This window comes from Saccopteryx leptura, chromosome 2 (genome assembly GCF_036850995.1).
Source record: "Saccopteryx leptura isolate mSacLep1 chromosome 2, mSacLep1_pri_phased_curated, whole genome shotgun sequence".
NCBI lineage: Eukaryota > Metazoa > Chordata > Mammalia > Chiroptera > Emballonuridae > Saccopteryx > Saccopteryx leptura.
The window spans coordinates 246,608,039-246,626,759 of record NC_089504.1 but is presented as its reverse complement, the minus strand read 5'-3'; the positions used below and the strand labels follow the sequence as shown (position 1 = coordinate 246,626,759).

The window sequence follows — 18,721 nt, the reverse complement described above, 5'->3', positions numbered from 1 at the left end:
CCACCGTCAGGTCTAGTCACTATGTTTTTAATAATTTCTTTAATTTGCATTGTAGAGTGGATTTTTCTTTCTTTTTTTTTTAAAGCATCATTTCAATCGAATCTTAACAAAGTAGGGCCTACTTTGTGGAGCAATTCAACAGAAATGACCATCTTAAAAGAGAGCAGTGTTATTAAAAATAGTTTCCCCTGAAAGTTTAGATGGAAGGTCTCTAGGTTTTAGGTTTTCTGATTGGAAACCCAGCCTTATGAGTTAAAAAGTTACACACACAGGCCCTAGCCAGTTAGCTCTATCAGTTAGAGTGTCGTCTTGAAGCACCAAGGTTGCAGGTTCGATCCCTAGTCAGGGCACATATGGGAAGCAACCAATGAATGCACAGCTAAGTGGAACAACATATGAATACTTTCCTCTCTCTCTCTCTCTCCCTTCCTCTCTCTGTCTAAAACCAATCAAAAAAATCATCATATAGTCTTTAGAAAAGAAGTTATACACACATTCCCATATATATATATGTGCAATAACACTAGGCTAACATTATATATATACAATAAATCCCAGACCCCCCCCCCCAAAAAAATATAGGTATCTGAAAAGAATAGGAGAGAACTTAGCACTGAGGACACACAACTGGTCTCACACATGCTGAACCGGAATCCCCAGTGACCTATGCAAAGCAACTCAGGCAGTGGCCAGCAGCCCTGGCTTTACTATGGCAGGCCTTGTTATGTCCTTACTGGCATGTGTTCCAACTGTGGGGAGGTGGGTGCCAGGTCTGCAGGAGCAGGCCGGGCAGCTACGTGTCTGTCCACCTCCCCAGGCGGGCTACTCACCCACTGTGAGGTCGAGATGATTCCTCTCCCCCAGAGCCCGCAGCCGGTAGAGGCAACCCCTCTGGTAATAATACTGCAGAAACTGTACACAGCCTGTAGGGGGAGCACAGCGCCCGGAGGATTGAGTGACACCTGCGCCACGGAGGGGTTGGGTCTTCACTGCCCAGAAGGCAAGGGGCGCCCTGGGGAACAACCCTCTGCCAATCCTGGCACTTATGCACACGTCTGAATTCACTTTATCCTTTCTCCAGAATACAAAGAGAGTTCAGGATATCTGAGGACTGAACTGAGCCCCGGCTAGACTAGAAACTTATAGTTTTCCTAGGTATGCAGCAGGCACTCAAAAGATACTTGCTGGATGCAACGCCAAAACAACAGACAATTCTATACTTGTACTGGAATACTTGTACTGATGTGGGAAAATGCCTATGGTAATTGTTAAAAGAAAAAAAACAACAACCCAGGTTATGAGCAAAGCTATAGGTACACTGGGTTGGGGTCCCATGCTTGTAGACGATACATAACGATACTACTTGTGAATAAAAATGTTAGAAAGGACATAGACCTATTTACAGTGACCACCCCTAAGGGCGGGAATGTACATAACTTTCATTTCTCAGCTTTTGTTTTGCATTTGTTTGTAAGCAGGGTTTTATTTAAAAATTAAATTGGACTGTTTTTGAAGTGGCAATATGCACACGGTATAAAATTCAAAGGAAAAAAAGAGGCATAGGGTGAAAAGTAAAACTCTCTCTTCCTCCCTGTCTCCAGCCATCCAAGCTCCCCATTCCTAGAGGCGACCCCCGCGACCAGGGCATTGTACGTAAGTCAGAGAGCTATTCTTAAATGAGAAAAAGAATATATATTTTCATTTTGAGAAAAACAAAATGAGTGCCCCCGACACCAATGGGTTCCCAGGGGTTGCAACTGGTCTGGTTCGGGTCCAGGGGGTCAGGGTGGGGCAGGCCACCCCTCCTCTGAGGCTGGGGGTTGGAGGGTAAGATGGAGTTGACCTAGGGGGGCGGATAGCTCTTTTCTAGAGTTCTGGACCCTGCCCCAGGCTGGCCAACCAGCTCCCCTAGTTTCTTCTCCCTTCCGGAAAAGCCACACCCCTTACAGAGACAGGGAACTGTGACCCCTCCCCGAATCCAGGCAGGACACTCACTCTGAAAGATGGAAAACGCTAAAAACTGATTGCGGAACTTCTGATAAATGAGTCCGTTAGGCCTGCAGAGAAGTGGGAGAAGGCAGAGGTGAGGTGGGCTGGGAAATCAGACGTTCACCCGCCCATCGTGTTCCAGCTGGGAGAAGGAGAAGAAAAGTTTTTACAATGAAACCAGTCTCCAATGTCTACCCTTCTTTACCACCGGAGTCCCTGGGGCTTGACCCAGTTAATTCCATCTTTGCTCCAAGTTTGTTCTGGGACCGAGGAAGCCCTTCTAGTTTTGAAGCCTAAGTTCCCACAAGTTGCCCCTCCCTCTGTGCCAGTCTTTTTGGTGCCCACAGACCCACCCCTGAGCTATGCTGTCCAGCCTCGCTCCCTGTCACCTCTGCCCCAGCCAGCAGGCAGAAGACAAGGTCCCAGGAAAACTACCTATGGCCCAGTTGTAAGTTCTGACTTTCCTTCTTGGCCCAAAGTCAGCCCAGGCCAAGGTCCTCAAAAGCCATCTGGTCCACATCACCTACCACTGGTCCCCATTCATAGCTACCTGGGGAGGGCCAGCAGAGGCTGGGGGGCAGGGCAGGAGATACTCACCAAGTCAGCATCACTCCCGACAGGAACGTGGACACATAGTGGTGAGACACCCACCAGCCTTTAATTCTCGGAGAGAACAAGAGGAGGGAAAGCTCAGGCAGGGAGAGGAACACATGCATCTCCCCTTTGCCTGGCCTAAGTGTGCAGGGACGTGGCCCTTCACCCTGCCCGACAGAGACCCATGATGACACAAGCTACCCATCGATGAGCCATGAGACCCGGAGAAGCACACGGGTCTGCAGTGGCTCCCAGAGACCCTGAGAACACAGCTCTGACCTCACGACCACATGCCCCACCACCCTGTCCTCTCCTCCTGGACCATTGCTGTCTCAGGACCTGCAGTGGCCTCAACTGTTTCTCCCCCCCAAACTCACATGTTGAAACCCTAGCTCCCAATGTGATGGTATTTGGAAATGGGGCCTTTAATGAGGTCACTAAAGCTAAATGAGGTCATAAGGACGGGCCCTGATCCAATAGGACTAGTGTCCTTATGAGAGGAAGAGACACATGAGGAGGGTGCATGCTCACGGAGAAAAGGCCACGTGAGGACACCTGGATGGTCTGCAAGACAAAGAGCAACCAGACCTGCTACTGGTCCCTTGGTCCTAGACTTCTAGCCTCCAGAATTGTGAGAAAATTAATTTCCATTGTTTAAGCTGCCCAGCCTGTATAGTTTGTCACAGGAGCCCAAGCTGACTCACAGGGCCTTTGCACTTGCTGTTCTCTGCGCCCAGACTCTGGCCTGCCTGGCTCCTGGTCCAATGTTAAGTTTTGCCTGTTATCACTTCCAAAACCTTCCCCAACTAACTGATCTCAGCCAGACAGTCCCACTCTGGATCACCTTATCCTGTTTCATCTTCTTCACGGTGCTGACCACTATCTGTAATTATTACTGTTATTTTTGTTTGTTTTCTGAACCCCCTTCCCCACTCAGACATCAACACCAGAACTGTCTGGTTCACTGATGTACCTGCTCAGAGCAGGTGTTCAGGAAGTGTGCTGAACAAACACAGAACACACACACACATTTACACAGTGCAGCAGCTACCTACATTACCCCAAGCAGACAGAGAATTGACAGCACATGCACGGCTGCTCCCTGGGGGCCCCACACCTTGGGGGAACCCGCTGCTCCTCTACAGCAGAGGTCCCCAAACTTTTTACACAGGGGGCCAGTTTACTGTCCCTCAGACTGTTGGAGGGCTGGACTATAAAAAAAACTATGAACAAATCCCTATGCACACTGCACATATCTTATTTTAAAGTAAAAACACAAAACGGGAACAAATACAATTTTAAAATAAAGAACAAGTAAATTTAAATCAACAAACAGACCAGTATTTCAATGGGAACTATGGGCCTGCTTTTGGCTAATGAGATGGTCAATGTGCTCCTCTCACTGACCACCAATGAAAGAGGTGCCCCTTCTGGAAGTGCAGTGGGGGCCGGATAAATGGCCTCAGGGGGCCGCATGCAGCCCGCGGGCCGTAGTTTGGGGACCCCTGGTCTACAGCAAGCCCTCACCCAACAGATTTCATTTCTCTAGTCCAGAAGCTGTGGGACCCTGTTGCCAGAACCCAGTGTTCCCCTAGTTCTGGGCTCTCTCCACAGCAGGGGGAATCCTGGTTGTCACTCCCTCCTCAGTGTGTGTGTGTGTGGGGGGGGGGGCAGAGCCTAAGAAGAACGCGAGACCGAACACCTTTGCCCTCCAAAGACCCTGAGTTTGTCTTAGGCCTTCTCTCGCTCTCTTTCTTTTTCCCTCCCCCCACCCCTGACAGGGGTAGGGGCCAAGCAGTGCCAACTCCAGGGCACTGCTGCTCACAGGAAGCAGGAGCTTGAGGATCTACTGGTCTGTGGGATGAGCTGCTGGGTCAGACTTTCTTTTTCACTCAAATCAACCTGAAGCCGGCTTTCTGGTCTGGGTTCTCAGGCTACTACTGCCTATAGATTCGTCACTGGCTTCTTAACTGCCACATGGCATTTCAGGATGTGGCTCTGTTGTAGTCTACTTGGTGTTCCTCAATGGTCACAATCATCCTTGATGCTGCCAAGACATCCCTGTGGAAGTCCCCTAGTGGGATGACACTGTTTCTCCAAGAAGTGAGATAGCTGGCGCAGAGGGTGTGTGCATTGTGACTTGTCAAATTACCCTCTAAAATTGCTATCCCAACTTACACTCCCATCAGCAGTAGAGGAGACTGGTTCCTCAAACCCTCACCAACGCCTGATACCAAATTTTTAAATTTCTGCCCAACTATTGGGTGAACATTGGTGTGTCATTGAGGTTTTCATTTGCATTGTGCTAATATGTGGGTGTGAGCAGTTTTAAAATCTTCCAGCCGGGCCCTGGCCGGTTGGCTCAATGGTAGAGCGTCGGCCTGGCATGCAGAAGTCCCGGGTTCGATTCCCGGCCAGGGCACACAGGAGAAGCACCCATCTGCTTCTCCACCCCTCCCCCTCTCCTTCCTCTCTGTCTCTCTCTTCCCCTCCCGCAGCTGAGGCTCCACTGGAGCAAAGATGGCCCGGGCGCTGGGCATGGCTCCTTGGCCTCTGCCCCAGGCGCTAGAGTGGCTCTGGTCGCATAAGAGCGATGCCTCGGAGGGGCAGAGCATTGCCCCCTGGTGGGCAGAGCGTAGCCCCCTGGTGGGCGTGCCGGGTGGATCCCGGTCGGGCGCATGCGGGAGTCTGTCTCTCCCCGTTTCTAGCTTTGGAAAAATACAAAAAAAAAACACAAAAAAAAAAACCCACCTTCCAGCCGGAACACAGGCATCTCAAGAGCAGGGACTGGCTCTTACTCACCCCCTCTTCTCTTTTCAGCCCCTCAATAGTTCTGGGAGTAAAACAGTTTTTCAGACAATGGCCTGTGGGTCCCTCAAGGGTTATGGTGAGGGACAAGGTTTTTTCCTTTACCGTTAGCACTAACAGTACTAGGTAAGCAGTAGGGACTAAATAAATGTTGAAATGAATGAAGCAATGTTCAGGAAGTGCAGCTGGTGAAAGCCATAGCTGGTCTGGATGCTACCAGCACAGAGGTGACAGGAGACAGTTGTCGGTGCCACATGAGTTCAAGGGACAAGACATGCATTCATTCACTTTTTGGTTCCTCATGTCCCCGTCTTGTCTATAAGAGTCACTGAGGCCCCTGGCACTAATTTTCTGATTAATAAAAGACAGTTGGCCTCACTCTCAGACTTTTAGCTTGAAGGGCACCCAAGCAGCCTCTCTGGAACCTCCCCAGTTCTCTGCAAAGCCACACACAAGTCCTCAGGTCTTGGCAAGCGCCATGCTCCTTTGTCCAACTTCCCAAAGCTCTCCTGAGAAATGCCCTGTCTCCCTTGGCGGCTGGAGCCAGACACTGGCTCTGGGCAACAAGCCTGTCTGAGCAGCAGCTTTTAATATCCCAGCTTGCTGTGCCCAGAGCCCAGCAATGACAGCTGACACCAATAAACACAGCTCAGTGGCAGTGGGAGAGGCTAGAAGGCACTTCTTCCCCAGTGCCATTGTCCACCTGCACACCCCAGGGCCTGGGCAGCTTTCTGTGCATGTGTGTGTTTCTATAACACTTTTATTGTGATATCATTCAGATACCATACAATTCACCCATTTACAATGTAGATTCACAGCGTTTGTGCTAGTGTCACCACGATCAGATTTAGGACAAGTTTGTTACCCCATGAAGAAATGGGCACCTAGTAGCAGTCACTCTGTGGACCTGTTCTAGACAGAAACAAAGCTTTCAGGGGCTGGTGGACTTTTCCATGAGCGGACAGCAGCTGCCCCAGGAAGAGTGGCGCACTCCTGCCAGAATACAGGGGCAGCAAGTCCTGGTATCCGGGGATTGAGTCCAGTACACCGTGGCCCTCCCTACAGGACACTTTGGCCACATGTGTATGTTTGTACAGAATATGGGCGCCAGCCACTATTTATTTCCAGGCTGTTTCTGGCTTTGTGCTTCTAGGAATCTGGGCAGTTGTTGGAATGGCTCCTACACTAAGGATCCCTTGCTTGCCAGCACGACGCCCCTGTGTCCCGGGAAAGGTCACTATAAAAGCTTGTTAGAGCCTGATCTGTGGTGGTGCAGTGGATCAAGCGTCGACCTGGAACTCTGAGGTCACTAGTTCGAAACCCTGGGCTTCCTGGTCAAGGCACATGTGGGAGTTGATGCTTCCTGCTCCTCCCCCCCTTCTCTAAAATGAATGAATAAATAAATTTTTTTTAAAAAAAAGCTTGTTAGAGCTAGGTGTCCACCAGCAGACTAGCCAGAAAAATGAATATGATTCCTGCATCATTATTTGTCCCCACACAGAACTATTGGAGACATCTGCTGTTTTACCTTCCTGTCAATCACCCCAATTCTGGTTCCAGACCTCAGCTTTTTTGGGGAACCAGCTCACTCCCACACCCAGTCTGAATGGTTGGGTGGAGCTGAGAAATATAACTGGGCACATGACCCACCACCAGCCAATCAGGGCTCTGCATCCCTTCAGCCACAGTGATTGGTTCAGGGATGAACATATGACCCAAGCCTAGCCAATCAGAAGTCTGTCTCAAGATTACAGCTAGATTTGTGAAGGAAAACAGTTCTGGGATTGCTGATCCAGTGGGATGCTAACCTGGGGTGCTGGGAGGTAGTGCTGGGACAACAGAATAAGGAAAAGGAAAGGGAATAGTTAACATTGAGACCTTTTTTACTTCTTTTATCTATTTGTATGCTCCCATAAATACCCTGCATGTTTAGTCCTACCAGGTGGTTTTCCATCATTTGCAAAATTTGCAAGGAAAGTTGACTTGCTTCTTGCACTAACTGAGTTAATGAGCTATTTCTCACTTAGGAGGCATCAGACACAAAACAAGGGTGGCTCCACTACAGGTGGGGAGTTCCCCTCCCCACCTCTGCAGGCCTGCTTCCCTGACCACACCGCTAACTCAAGTCTTAAGGGCAATGGAGAGAACAAGATGAAAGAGGCTCAGACAGACCAAAACTGGGCACCAAGCCTCCAGGAAGCCCATTGGCTCCACCTGTCCTTAGAACACTGGTATGACCCCAAGGACCCTGCCTCAGTGCAGAGCTTGGGTTGAATTCATTTCTACAAAGACCATGGGGCACTTACTGGATAGCTGAGTTCCTGGATGGGCCCTGGGACACTTCAGACATGAGAAAGGTAGAGTTCATTCCAACCTGAACCCTTCCTCTTCCCCCTCCCCACCGTGCTCTCCCAGCTATTGGTTTCTTAGCTATTCACTGGGAAGGGCCAAGCGTGAGTGGAAGGAAGCCTCACAGGCATCTATCTCCCCTGCCTGCTCCCTGGAGAAATCGGTTCTGACAAAGAGCTGGCAGAAGATGAAGGCTAACAGATGTTGAGGATGAGTCACAAGGTTAAGTCACCCTGATCTGGCCACAACCCCCATAGTCATTCCAAACAGATAAGGCACCTGGATGGGCCCACCACACCCATTCCAGGCTGTCCGCTGCCACTACATCCACAGCTGAGCGGCCAGACAGGCCTGGAGGAATGGTGCTGTCATAACTGGAGATTCCTGAATGACTGTTGCCATGAATGTTTTGTTTTTTTTAAACTCTATGAATGCTCAGAAAGGCACCAGAGTGTGAGCTATCTTAGAGTCCTTAGCTCGGTGTCTCACAACCAGGAGATACTCAATAAATGTGATGAGTGATGGTTAAGGGGCAGAGTGGACCCATACACAAGCTCTGCATTACAAGCTCAGAGATTACACTTCCTGCTGTCTTGTCAGAACATGAACTCCAGAAAAGGTCTGGAAAAGCCCCAGAAATGCCCCTGCTAAAGCATTAGGCAAACAAACCTTGGCTTTGGAACCCGACTTTCTCCTTTTGTCCCCTTCCCATTTTCCTGGTATGCCCTATGCCGGCAGGGGCTCCACTCAACCCTGATCCCTTCTTTCTAGTGAACCCCCCATCCACAGCTCACCACACTACAGAAAGGGCTGACCAGAGTAACTCTTACTAAAGTGTTAGTGACCATTAGAGACACAGCATGCCCCAAACACTCTTTTTTTAATTGATTGCTTTTAGAGAGACACAGATAGGGGTGGGGGAAGGAAGAGAGAGAGAGAGAGAAAGAGAGAGAGAGAGAGAGAGAGAGAAGCATTCACTTGTTGTTCCACTTAGTTGTGCATTCATTGGTCACTTCTCATATGTGCCTAGCCATGGATCAAATCTGCAAATGTGCTGTTTCAGGATGATGCTCAGTCTAACTGACTGAGGTAACCAGCCAGGACCTGAATACTCTTAATGTGAGTCCATCCCAGTGGCACAGTGGATTGAGTTGTCCTGGAACACAAAGGTTGCTGATCTGACCCCAGAGTTACCCGCTAGATCCGAGTTGCCGAACCTGAGATCACTGGATCAATCCCAGGGTCACCGGCTTGACCCAAAGGTTGCCAGTTCAAGCCCTGGTCAGGGATCAACCCCGAGAGTGCTAGCTTGATTCTGAGGGTGCTGGCTTAATCCTGAAGGCACCGGCTTGGCCCTGAGGTCACCGGTTTAAACCCCAGTCAGGGCACATGTGAGAAGTAATCAATGCATGCACAAGTAAATGGAATAAGTTGATGCTTCTCTCTCTCTGTCCTTTCCTCTCTCTCAATAAAATAAAATAAAATAAAATAGTCGATTAGGAGAGTGAAACTCTAAGACTGACAGCAAGCCCAAAGTACAGAAACAAAATGAGTAACTAGGAGGCCTTGCCAAATGCCCTGGCCCCATTTTCCCACTGTATGCTGCCCTGGCTCCCCTCCAACCACACCCCAAAGCAGAAAGATACACTCTTCACTAAAATCAAGGTGAACTATGAATGTTATTTATCGGGTAAGATTTTCTACTTCAGTGTTTCCCAAAGCACGAGGCACATATCACCAAGTGTTAGATGATACTCGAGGGTAACACTAGGTGACATTTCATTCTCTCTTCCAGTCTCTTTCTATTCCCCTGTTAGATGCCGGGACTACATCTTCAACACCTCTCGAGATCTGTTCGTTTCCCTTCCTACACTTGTACACACACAGAGAGAGACAGCAAGCCTCAGGCCCAGAGCCTTCAATAAATCAGACAGTGAAAACAAAAAGATATTTTTATACTACTTCCTCTTTCCTGCCATTGATGCTGTTTTTCCCTGTAAGGTGGTGAAACAACATTTCCTTTTTAAATAAATATTTAAGTGGGGAAAAAAGAGAGAGGGAGAGAGAGAGGGAAGGACAGTTGATTTGAAATGTGGTAAACGACTGTCCAGATGATATTTGGCCACGGCAAAAACAGTGTGGCTGGGATGGGAATCGGAGCGGTTTGAAAAGCACTGACCTTTTCTAAAGGGCTGCCCGCTACGGGGCTCCACATCTAAGGGCCACCTTCCCCTGATCCTTACCTGGCGGCTCTATGTTCAGGGTAAGGCCCAGCAAAGCAGGGATCTTCCCTAAGAGACCACTGGGCAGAAAAGTGAGAAGGTGGCAATTTACTTGGGGGTTTAGCAGATGCCCCCAATTACATACTTGCTCCTGGTTGTTCCTTACTAGCCCCTGGTGGGGGGGTGTTGCTATTTCTTGTTTTGGGAAAGGACAGGGGCACAAATGGTGTATAAAGGTTCAAATGGCCCTCTCATTTGAAAATGGGACCTGCAGGTAGCAAGCCTTGGATCTTAACTGAGTCCTGACACTCTCAACTCCCTATGGAAGACCCCATTACTCTTGTCACCAGAATCCACGCATCCTTCTAGTGACAGTATTCCTGTTTTCCTCTGGGGAACCAGTCCCCTTCTGACACTTAAGTTTTTAGGCTTCCAGTGACAGCCATAGGGGTGAGCACAAAGCTGGAGCCCAGCCAATCATAGCACCTCACTCTCTGGCTACAGTGATTGGCTCAGAGATGGGCACGTGATCTGGTGAACGCCAATAGGACTCCATGTGCCCTATTTTGCTGGGAATGCTATAGAAGCAAGCATGTGAGCTTGGAGCTGCTGGATGCCCATACATGGAAACTGAGAAGAGACAACACAGTAGAAGGCAGAGGTGAGAGACAGAGAGAAACTGAGTCCTGATGACACTGTCTGAGCACCTGGATTAAGCCTTACCTGGAGTCAGTCCCAAAGGACCTGCTTCTTGATATGACAAAACAAATTTCCTGTTATGTGGAGCCCATCTGAGTTAGGGTTTCTTATAAACACGAGACTGACACGGCTAGTGATGCTGCCGCCGCAGCAGACACAGCTTTCCTCTTCCCTGGGTCTAAATCGTCACGGACACCCCCCCCCCCCGAAAGAAAGGGATTGCAGGCTGAGGGTGACAGCCCTCACCCGCCACCATTTCAGAACAGATCTCCCTTTGGCCTCCCCTACGCACCCCACCATGCCAGGCCCCCAGTTACCTGGAGCCATTGCTGATGAGAATGCTCTCCCGGATTGTCAGGGTGCAGTAATACCACACCAGCAGGAAGTTAAAGACTTCATCCGTGACCCTGGTGTGGAGAAACAGGCCCAGGAAGGGAGCAGGCATGAGAACCAGGGACAGCTATCTGTCTCGCCTCACTGAACAGAACGGCGAAGCAGGCCAAAGGCTGCCCCCACAGGCATGCCTGCTGGACCCCCCCTCCGAAGCCTGGGAAGGCAGCTGGCCTCCCCAGTGCCTTCCCTTCACCGGGCTCATCCCTCTCCTCACCTATCTACCTGAATTCTACCTGCCCTCAGTACTCCAGCAGACATACCCCCCCTTCAGGGGCCACCTAGCCCACCACAACCTGTCTCCCTCCCAGAGTCTTACTGTCCCATATGAAATTTCTGGTGGGATGGCGAAAGGAAGACTTTCAGCAGGAAACCTGAGATGCTATTTTAAACCATCTGCAGGGTCATGATGTACACTCCCCCTGTCCCATTAAACCAGCTCTAAACTTCACTGCACATACAAAACAATTCTGAACTGTCTGTAAGAGGAATTTAAAAGAATTTACTGCCTCCTGTATAGCAACCACAGCCCAGAGCAGGCGCAGGGGTCTCAAACTCAACTCAGCATGTGGGCTGCAGAGCAAGATTACAGCCGTTAGACGGGCCGCACTAGGTCTACAAAAGGCAACTGTTACACAACACTTTTCAGTGTCACAAAATGACCAGAAACTGTAGTTCGTGGATTAGTCTGTGGGCCGCACAAAATTGTTCGGCGGGCCGCATGGGCCGCGAGTTTGAGACCTCTGCTACAGGCAGGTAGACCAGTCAGCTGGTGCCCTAGCCAGAGTGAAGGGCTGGCAGACATGCTCTGTGTAACTTTGTCAGAAACCTGCCTGGCCTCAGCTTTTCCATCTGTAAGATAGGAAAACCAATTCCCCCCATGAGCATTCCAGGGAGAAGGATCCTGGGAGAGAGCCTGCAACAAAGAGCTCCTCCACCATGGCCAGTCTCTCTGATGAGACCTAAAGAAGGCTCTAGATTTTACCTCAATGGGGAAGAGCCTCTGTACCTCCTGGTGTCATAAAGATCCATTCAGAATGGGAATAAAAATAACTGGAGAGAGAAAACATGCCAGTCCCCTCCACGTCTCTCCCTGAACTGGGAGATTCTTCTCCCTGACTATAAAGGCCCTTGGGTGGGTGGGGGTGGAATGGAAGGAAGACACAACTTGAACAATAAAAGATGTTGCCCACGCCCACCCAGCTGCAGACTTCGAGGCACCATGGAATGGCCCTTCTGGTGGAGTGAAACAGCTTTAAGCCAAGGAACATCTTCTAGACCAGGGGTTGGAAAACTATGGCTCACGAGCCAGATGTGGCTCTTTTGATGGCTGCATCTGACTCGCAGACAAATCTTTAATAAAAAAATAATGTTAAAAATATAAAACATTCTCACGTATTACAATCCATTCATTTCCTACTGCTGATGTTCATGGTTGCAGGTGGCTAGAGCCAATCACAGCTGTCCTCCGAGACAACACCAAATTTTTATTGGATAATGCATAACATACACACGTCGTTGTATGGCTCTCACGGAATTACATTTTAAAATATGTGGTGTTGGCCCTGGCAGGTTTGCTCAGTGGTAGAGCGTCAGCCTGGCATGCAGGAGTCCCGGGTTCAATTCCCAGCCAGGGCACACACAGGAGAAGCGCCCATCTGCTTCTCCACCCCTCCCACTCTCCTTCCTCTCAGTCTCTCTTCCCCTCCCACAGCCAAGGCTCCATTGGAGCAAAGTTGGCCCGGGCGCTGAGGATGTCTCTGTGGCCTCTGCCTCAGGCGCTAGAATGGCTCTGGTTGCAACAGAGTGACTCCCCAGAAGGGCAGAGCATCGCCCCCTGGTGGGCGTGCCGGGTGGATCCCAGTCGGGCGCATGCGGAAGTCTGTCTGACTGCCTCCCTGTTTCCAACTTCAGAAAAAAATACAAAAAAAGAAAAAAATAATAAAATAAAATATGTGGCGTTCATGGCTCTCTCAGCCAGAAAGGTTCCCGACCCCTGTCTTAGATCCCCAGGAGCTGGAAGCAGCCAGGAGGAGCTTTAGCCCTCAGAGTAAGGTCAGGCCTGCTGATACCTCAGTTTTAGGCTTCTGGTCTCTAGACTGTGAGAAAATCTAGTTGTGTTGCTTTAAGGCACCCAGCTGTGGTGCTTTGTGATGACACCCTTTGGAAACAATACAGGAAGGGATGGGGAGAAATGGAAACACAAGAGCCCTCAGTGAGCTTTACAGATGGTCAGCCCACCACAGGTCTGCCCTTCCAGGGCCCTGATGTTCCAGCACAAGGGAATCTGGTTGTTCATTAAGAACTTTTACCCCCTTCCAGAAGGGCGTGAGCAGGCATTACTGATGTGTGCAGCCTTTGCCCTCCAGGGAAACGGGCCAGGCCCGAGGCAGCAGGCGGGCACAGGCCCAGGACCTAAAAGAGCCTTTGTTTGGACATTCAAGTGGCCAGACCAACAAGTGGACTCCCAGCCAAGCTCCTACTAGGAAATAAACCCTTAACATGTGGGCCAAATGCCCAAGCTGTGCTTGGCCGCCCTCCCTGGGGCAGAACACCCAGGGCCACCCGGAGAAAAGAAACTCCCTGGGGCAGTATGGCTGCAGCCCCTGGCCTCCTCCTACTCACACAGCAACAGTGGGCGCTCTCAACGCACCACTGGGTGCCACACACTAGGCAGAGCCCTCCACGGACAGTTAATGCACTGAATCGTCACAACAACCCTGTGAGGGAGGCACTGATGTTACCCTCATTTTACAGATGGGGAGACTGAGGAGCCCAGAGGGAACCTGCCCATGGTAACAATCAGTTAGTCTCAAAGCCAGGATCAAACGCAGGCTGTCTATGATCTATCCCTCTCTCTTTCTCTCCTTTCTTTGTCTTTCCTTCTTCCCTCTCTCCCTTCCTCTCTTTTTTATAATTGAGATACAGGCCCTGGCCGGCTTCCTCAGTGGTAGAGCATCGGCCCAGCATGTGGATGTCCCGGGTTTGATTCCTGGTCAGGGCACACAGGAGAAGAACTCATCACCTTCTCCACCCCTTCCCCTTCCCCCCCTCACTTCTCTTTCTCTCTCTTCCTCCTCCAGTCAGGGCTCTATTGGAGCAAGTTGGGCCAGGCACTGTGGATGACTCCATGGCCTCTGCCTCAGGTGCTAAAAAGCCTCTAGTGGGCTTGCTGAGTGGATCCCAGTCAGGGTGCATGTGGGAGTCTGTCTCTCTGCCTCCCCTCCTCTCACTGAACAACAACCAAAAAAAAATTGAGATATAATTCATATACCACAAATTTCATCCTTTTTTTTTTTTTCTACAGAGACAGAGAGAGAGTCAGAGAGAGGGATAGGGACAGACAGACAGGAACGGAGAGAGATGAGAAGCATCAATCATTAGTTTTTCATTGTGACACCTTAGTTGTTCATTGATTGCTTTCTCATATGTGCCTTGACCATGGGGCTACAGCAGACCGAGTAACCCCTTGCTCGAGCCAGCGACCTTGGGTCCAAGCTGGTGAGCTTTGCTCAAACCAGATGAGCCCGCGCTCAAGCTGGCGACCTCGGGGTCTTGAACCTGGGTCCTCCGCACCCCAGTCCGATGCTCTATTCACTGCACCACAGCCTGGTCAGGCAAATTTCATCCTTTTAAAGTACACATTTGAAAAAATAATTAAGTAAAGTATACATTTGGTGGGTTTTTTGTATATCCACAAAGTTTTACATCCATCACTACTGCTCTCTACATCCAGAACATTCTCATCACTCCATAAGAGACGCCACCCCCATTTGTAGTCACTTTCCATTTCCCCTCTGGCAACCACTGATCAATCTGTTTCAGCCTTTACGGTTTTGCCTATTCGAGACATTTCATATAAATGGGACCGTACAGTGTGTGGCCTCCTGTGACTGGCTTCTTTCACATAACATATTCATGTTTTCAAGATGCGTCTGTGCTGTAGCCTGTCAGAGCTTCACTTCTTTCTCACGGCCAAACAATATTCCCCTGTATGAATATGCCAAATCGGGCCCTTTCTTTACCACATTCCAAGGCCTCCGCATCTGCTGCTTAGTAGATACGTGTTGGGGGATATACGGCGGACAGGACTGCTATTTCTCAGATGAAATGGCCCTTCTCTATCGACACCTTGTCTCACCAAATACGGCAGATGCAGGAGAGACCCTGGATCCTGCTCTCAGGACCCCTCTCCACGCACTAGCCTGTCCCCACGCACCGCCACACTGCATTACCTGTAGTGAAGGACAAAGCGACAGGCCACAGCCCCCAGGAGCAGGATGATGGTCAGGTAGAGCTTGAACTTCTCATACTCATCCTTGTAGGCAAATCTACGGCACAGACAGGCCCAGGCAAGGTCACATAACTATTACTACCTGTACAGTAATATAACTATATCCCACCTGGGGCGGGGCCCTTGCCCCACCAGATCCTTGATATGCCGCCACCCACATCCCATAAGGACCTGCCAATCCCACTAACGGGAGAGACCTGACCTAGAATGAATGGTGACGATCGATTAGGAAATGAAGATTGAAGTGCAAAATCTCCCATGTCCCTGGACTCCTGCTTTAGGGCTCCAGGAGCCATGGGGATGGTCAAGAAGCAGAGGCAGGGGTCCTCCCCCAATCAGCAAATGCAGTGGAAACACTCGGCTCCATTTCCCTAGGCATGGATAGATTTTCAGTGGGCACAACTGTCTGCTTCCTTGGAGATGCGTGGAACCTTGGATGGTGCGTGGAACAGGGAGCAGAGCTATTTCTCGTGGGAAACTGGCAGTCATGTCCACCCAACACATGGACTTCATGAAGGAAGGAAAGAAGCCTTCCCAGGCAGTCTTCCCACTGAGGAGGAGAGTGCCAGAAAGACCCATCGGCAGAGCATCAACTGTTAACGTTTTTCCATTGATGCAGAAAGTCTAGCTTGGTCCATCTCTCCTGAACTGAAAGAGCAAAATGCCTGGATTCCATAAAGCCAGTTGGGGGTCTAGGACACTTACTTGGCTTGGTTGCTGAGAAGGGTCACATTTACGTTGCCAAGGACCAGATTTAAGTAGAGCCTAGAAGGAAAGAACTGTGAGACCGCCACGTCCCTAATGGCCCCGGGAGCAGCCCCAACCGAAAATATTCAAACTTAATAGGCACACCCTAAGCCACCAACATAGAACATAAGATGCTAAACTCAGCAGTACAGTGGGTATCACAGCAAGTGTGAATAATGATTAACTAGAGAATGTGAGGACTGTGACACATGACAGTCATGACTGACTTAATTTCACCATATTAGCTGGCTTAGAGATCATAATTCCCAGCCTCCCTTGTAGCTAATGTGAACATGTGACCAAGCTCCACCCAACAGGGTGAAGGCATATGTACAATATCTAGGTCAATTTAAAGTTGACTCTTTTTAAAACTGAGGCATAACCTGAAAAAGTGCACAAGTCTTAAGCATACAATGTGATACATTTTTACATATTTATACATCCATGCAACCAACACCCAGATCAAAGACACTTCTAGCCCCAGGAGGCTCCTTCTTGCCCCCACCCAGTCAGTACCCCCAACAGTAGCCACTGTCGTGTTCATGGAGAGACATGTGAGGAAGCCTCCTTCTCTCTCCTGCCCTCACTTCTGCCTTTCCCCTCAACCTCCGTCCCAACGGGAAGGTGAGAGTTACTCAGACCAGATGTCCTAGGCCTGGGCGTCTGCCCACAGTAGGGGGCCGGGTGTGGGGTGTGTGTGTAAGTTCTCAGCTCCTACCCGTTCTTCTTGGGCAGGTAGGCCTCCATGTCAAAGAAGATATTCTGCCGCTCCTTGATGTTGGTGCCTATCTGCTGGACCAGCTCTGCCTCCTCAAGACTGGCATGGCGCTTGTACCTGTGGTCAGAGGGGTGGTACAGGGGAAGAAGGGGTGCTACTCAGGCAGGAGGAAGAATCTGGAAGCTCTGTGCACCTCCCTCCCATCCTTCCATTTCAATGCTTCTCACGACCTCAATTCTCAACCTGTATTTTCTGAGTTTGAGTTGCCCTGTGACTGTGGGAATGTCCTTTAGTCTCTCTGCCTTATTTTCCATATCTAAAAAACAGGAATTACATCAAGCCCTCCTCGTGGATAATACCATTGTGACAAGTAAGTGAGTAAAGGCAATTAAATGTATTCAGAATGACACTTGACACAGAATATATAGGATCAGTGAAAATCTACTAGCAATATTATTCTTCTTGCTATTCTTTTTTTCCCCTCAAACAACTTATTTAATTACAGGAAGCCAACCAAATGGAAAGTTTACAAGAGGAGAATTATATGTCCATGCCTTTTGCAGACTAAGCTGCGACACAAAGGGACTGGGGCTCTGCTCGCTATTCTAAAGGGATACCTTCAAGATTACTAAGAGGGCTGACAGGGAGGCGCTTTAAACATGTAAGCAGTCAACCAATCAAGGTCAAACTATTATTTGGTGATATATAACTCTCAAAGCTAGAAAAACAAGTCATAGACACTCTTGCAATAAGGGTCCTCGGGCCTGACCTGTGATGGCGCAGTGGATAAAGCGTCGACCTGGAACACTGAGGTCGCCGGTTCAAAACCCTGGGCTTGCCTGGTCAAGGCACATATGGGAGTTGATGCTTCCTGCTCCTCCCTCCCCCTTTTCTCTCTCTCTCTCACTCTCTCTCCTCTCTAAAAATTAATAAAAGAAAAATTAAAAAACAAAACAAAACAATAAGGGTTCTCGGGATAAGAACCTAACTCATGAGTCAGTCTTCTAACCCAGTGGTTTTTCCACTGGGGATGCTTAGCAATGTCTGGAAACTTTTTGGTTGTCAAGACAGAGTGGAGGGTTTTACTGGCATCCAGTGGGTAGAGGCCAGCGATGCTGCTAAACACCCTACAATACACAGGACAGCCCCCACCACAAAGAATCATCATTGGTGCCAAGGTTGAAATACCCTCGACAGATAAAAGTCTCTTAAGTCCTGCCACCAGTAAGATGCATTTTTCCAAGAGGGCGATGCCACTGCCTAGAACCATCTACATTTTACCCTATGACTCTGGGCCTCCAATTCCAAAATGGTCAGGCTAAGGTTAGAGATATAATCAATAATCTTCCCAAAATTTGTCCACTAGAGAAGGGAAAAACTGACCAGGAGTCATACGCTCTGGATAGAAGCCCAACTAAGGGAACTTGGGACAAGGTACTCAGAGCCTCAGCTGCCCTGCCTGACTAGGGAATCACAGCATCCACTGGACCCCTTCACCTACGGGGGATGAGAACACTTCCTAAATCATGAAGACACAAGGACTGGGAACTACACGTGATGATCCTGGCCTTAGGAACTGAACTAAGTTATGAGCTCTAGTCTATCTCCACCAGGGAAGCCAGACTTCTTACCCCCTACACCAGAGAGCCTGGGGGGTGGGGTTGAGCCCCCACACCCATGAGAAGGGTACTTACTGTTTACCTGTCCAGAAGGACAGCTTTCTTTGGGGGAACTAACTGTTGTCCTCTTCCCCCACCTCCATATGGTTTAAGTGGGGCTGCCCCATTCCCAAGGTCCAGAAACTGAGCATATGACCCAGTCTTGCCTAACCAGTCTAGGTGATTGGTTCACAGATGGCATGTGACCAACTCGAGTCAAGGAGGATCACACCAAGACCTTTTGCCAAAAAGG

At 49.5% G+C, this 18,721-nt stretch overlaps 1 protein-coding gene across 1 annotated transcript in view; it reads right to left on the bottom strand.

Moving 5' to 3' along the window:
- The window catches only part of TMEM120B (transmembrane protein 120B), a 40,187-nt gene that overhangs the window by 3,084 nt on the left and 18,382 nt on the right, over nucleotides 1-18,721 (bottom strand). The window contains exons 3-9 of the mRNA XM_066371018.1: nucleotides 16,811-16,927; nucleotides 16,051-16,110; nucleotides 15,287-15,382; nucleotides 10,979-11,068; nucleotides 2,587-2,652; nucleotides 1,996-2,057; nucleotides 831-923 (exon numbers count right to left, since the gene is read on the bottom strand). Of these exons, the coding sequence (XP_066227115.1) occupies nucleotides 831-923; nucleotides 1,996-2,057; nucleotides 2,587-2,652; nucleotides 10,979-11,068; nucleotides 15,287-15,382; nucleotides 16,051-16,110; nucleotides 16,811-16,927 (584 nt within the window). The remainder of the gene's footprint in view (nucleotides 1-830; nucleotides 924-1,995; nucleotides 2,058-2,586; nucleotides 2,653-10,978; nucleotides 11,069-15,286; nucleotides 15,383-16,050; nucleotides 16,111-16,810; nucleotides 16,928-18,721) is intronic.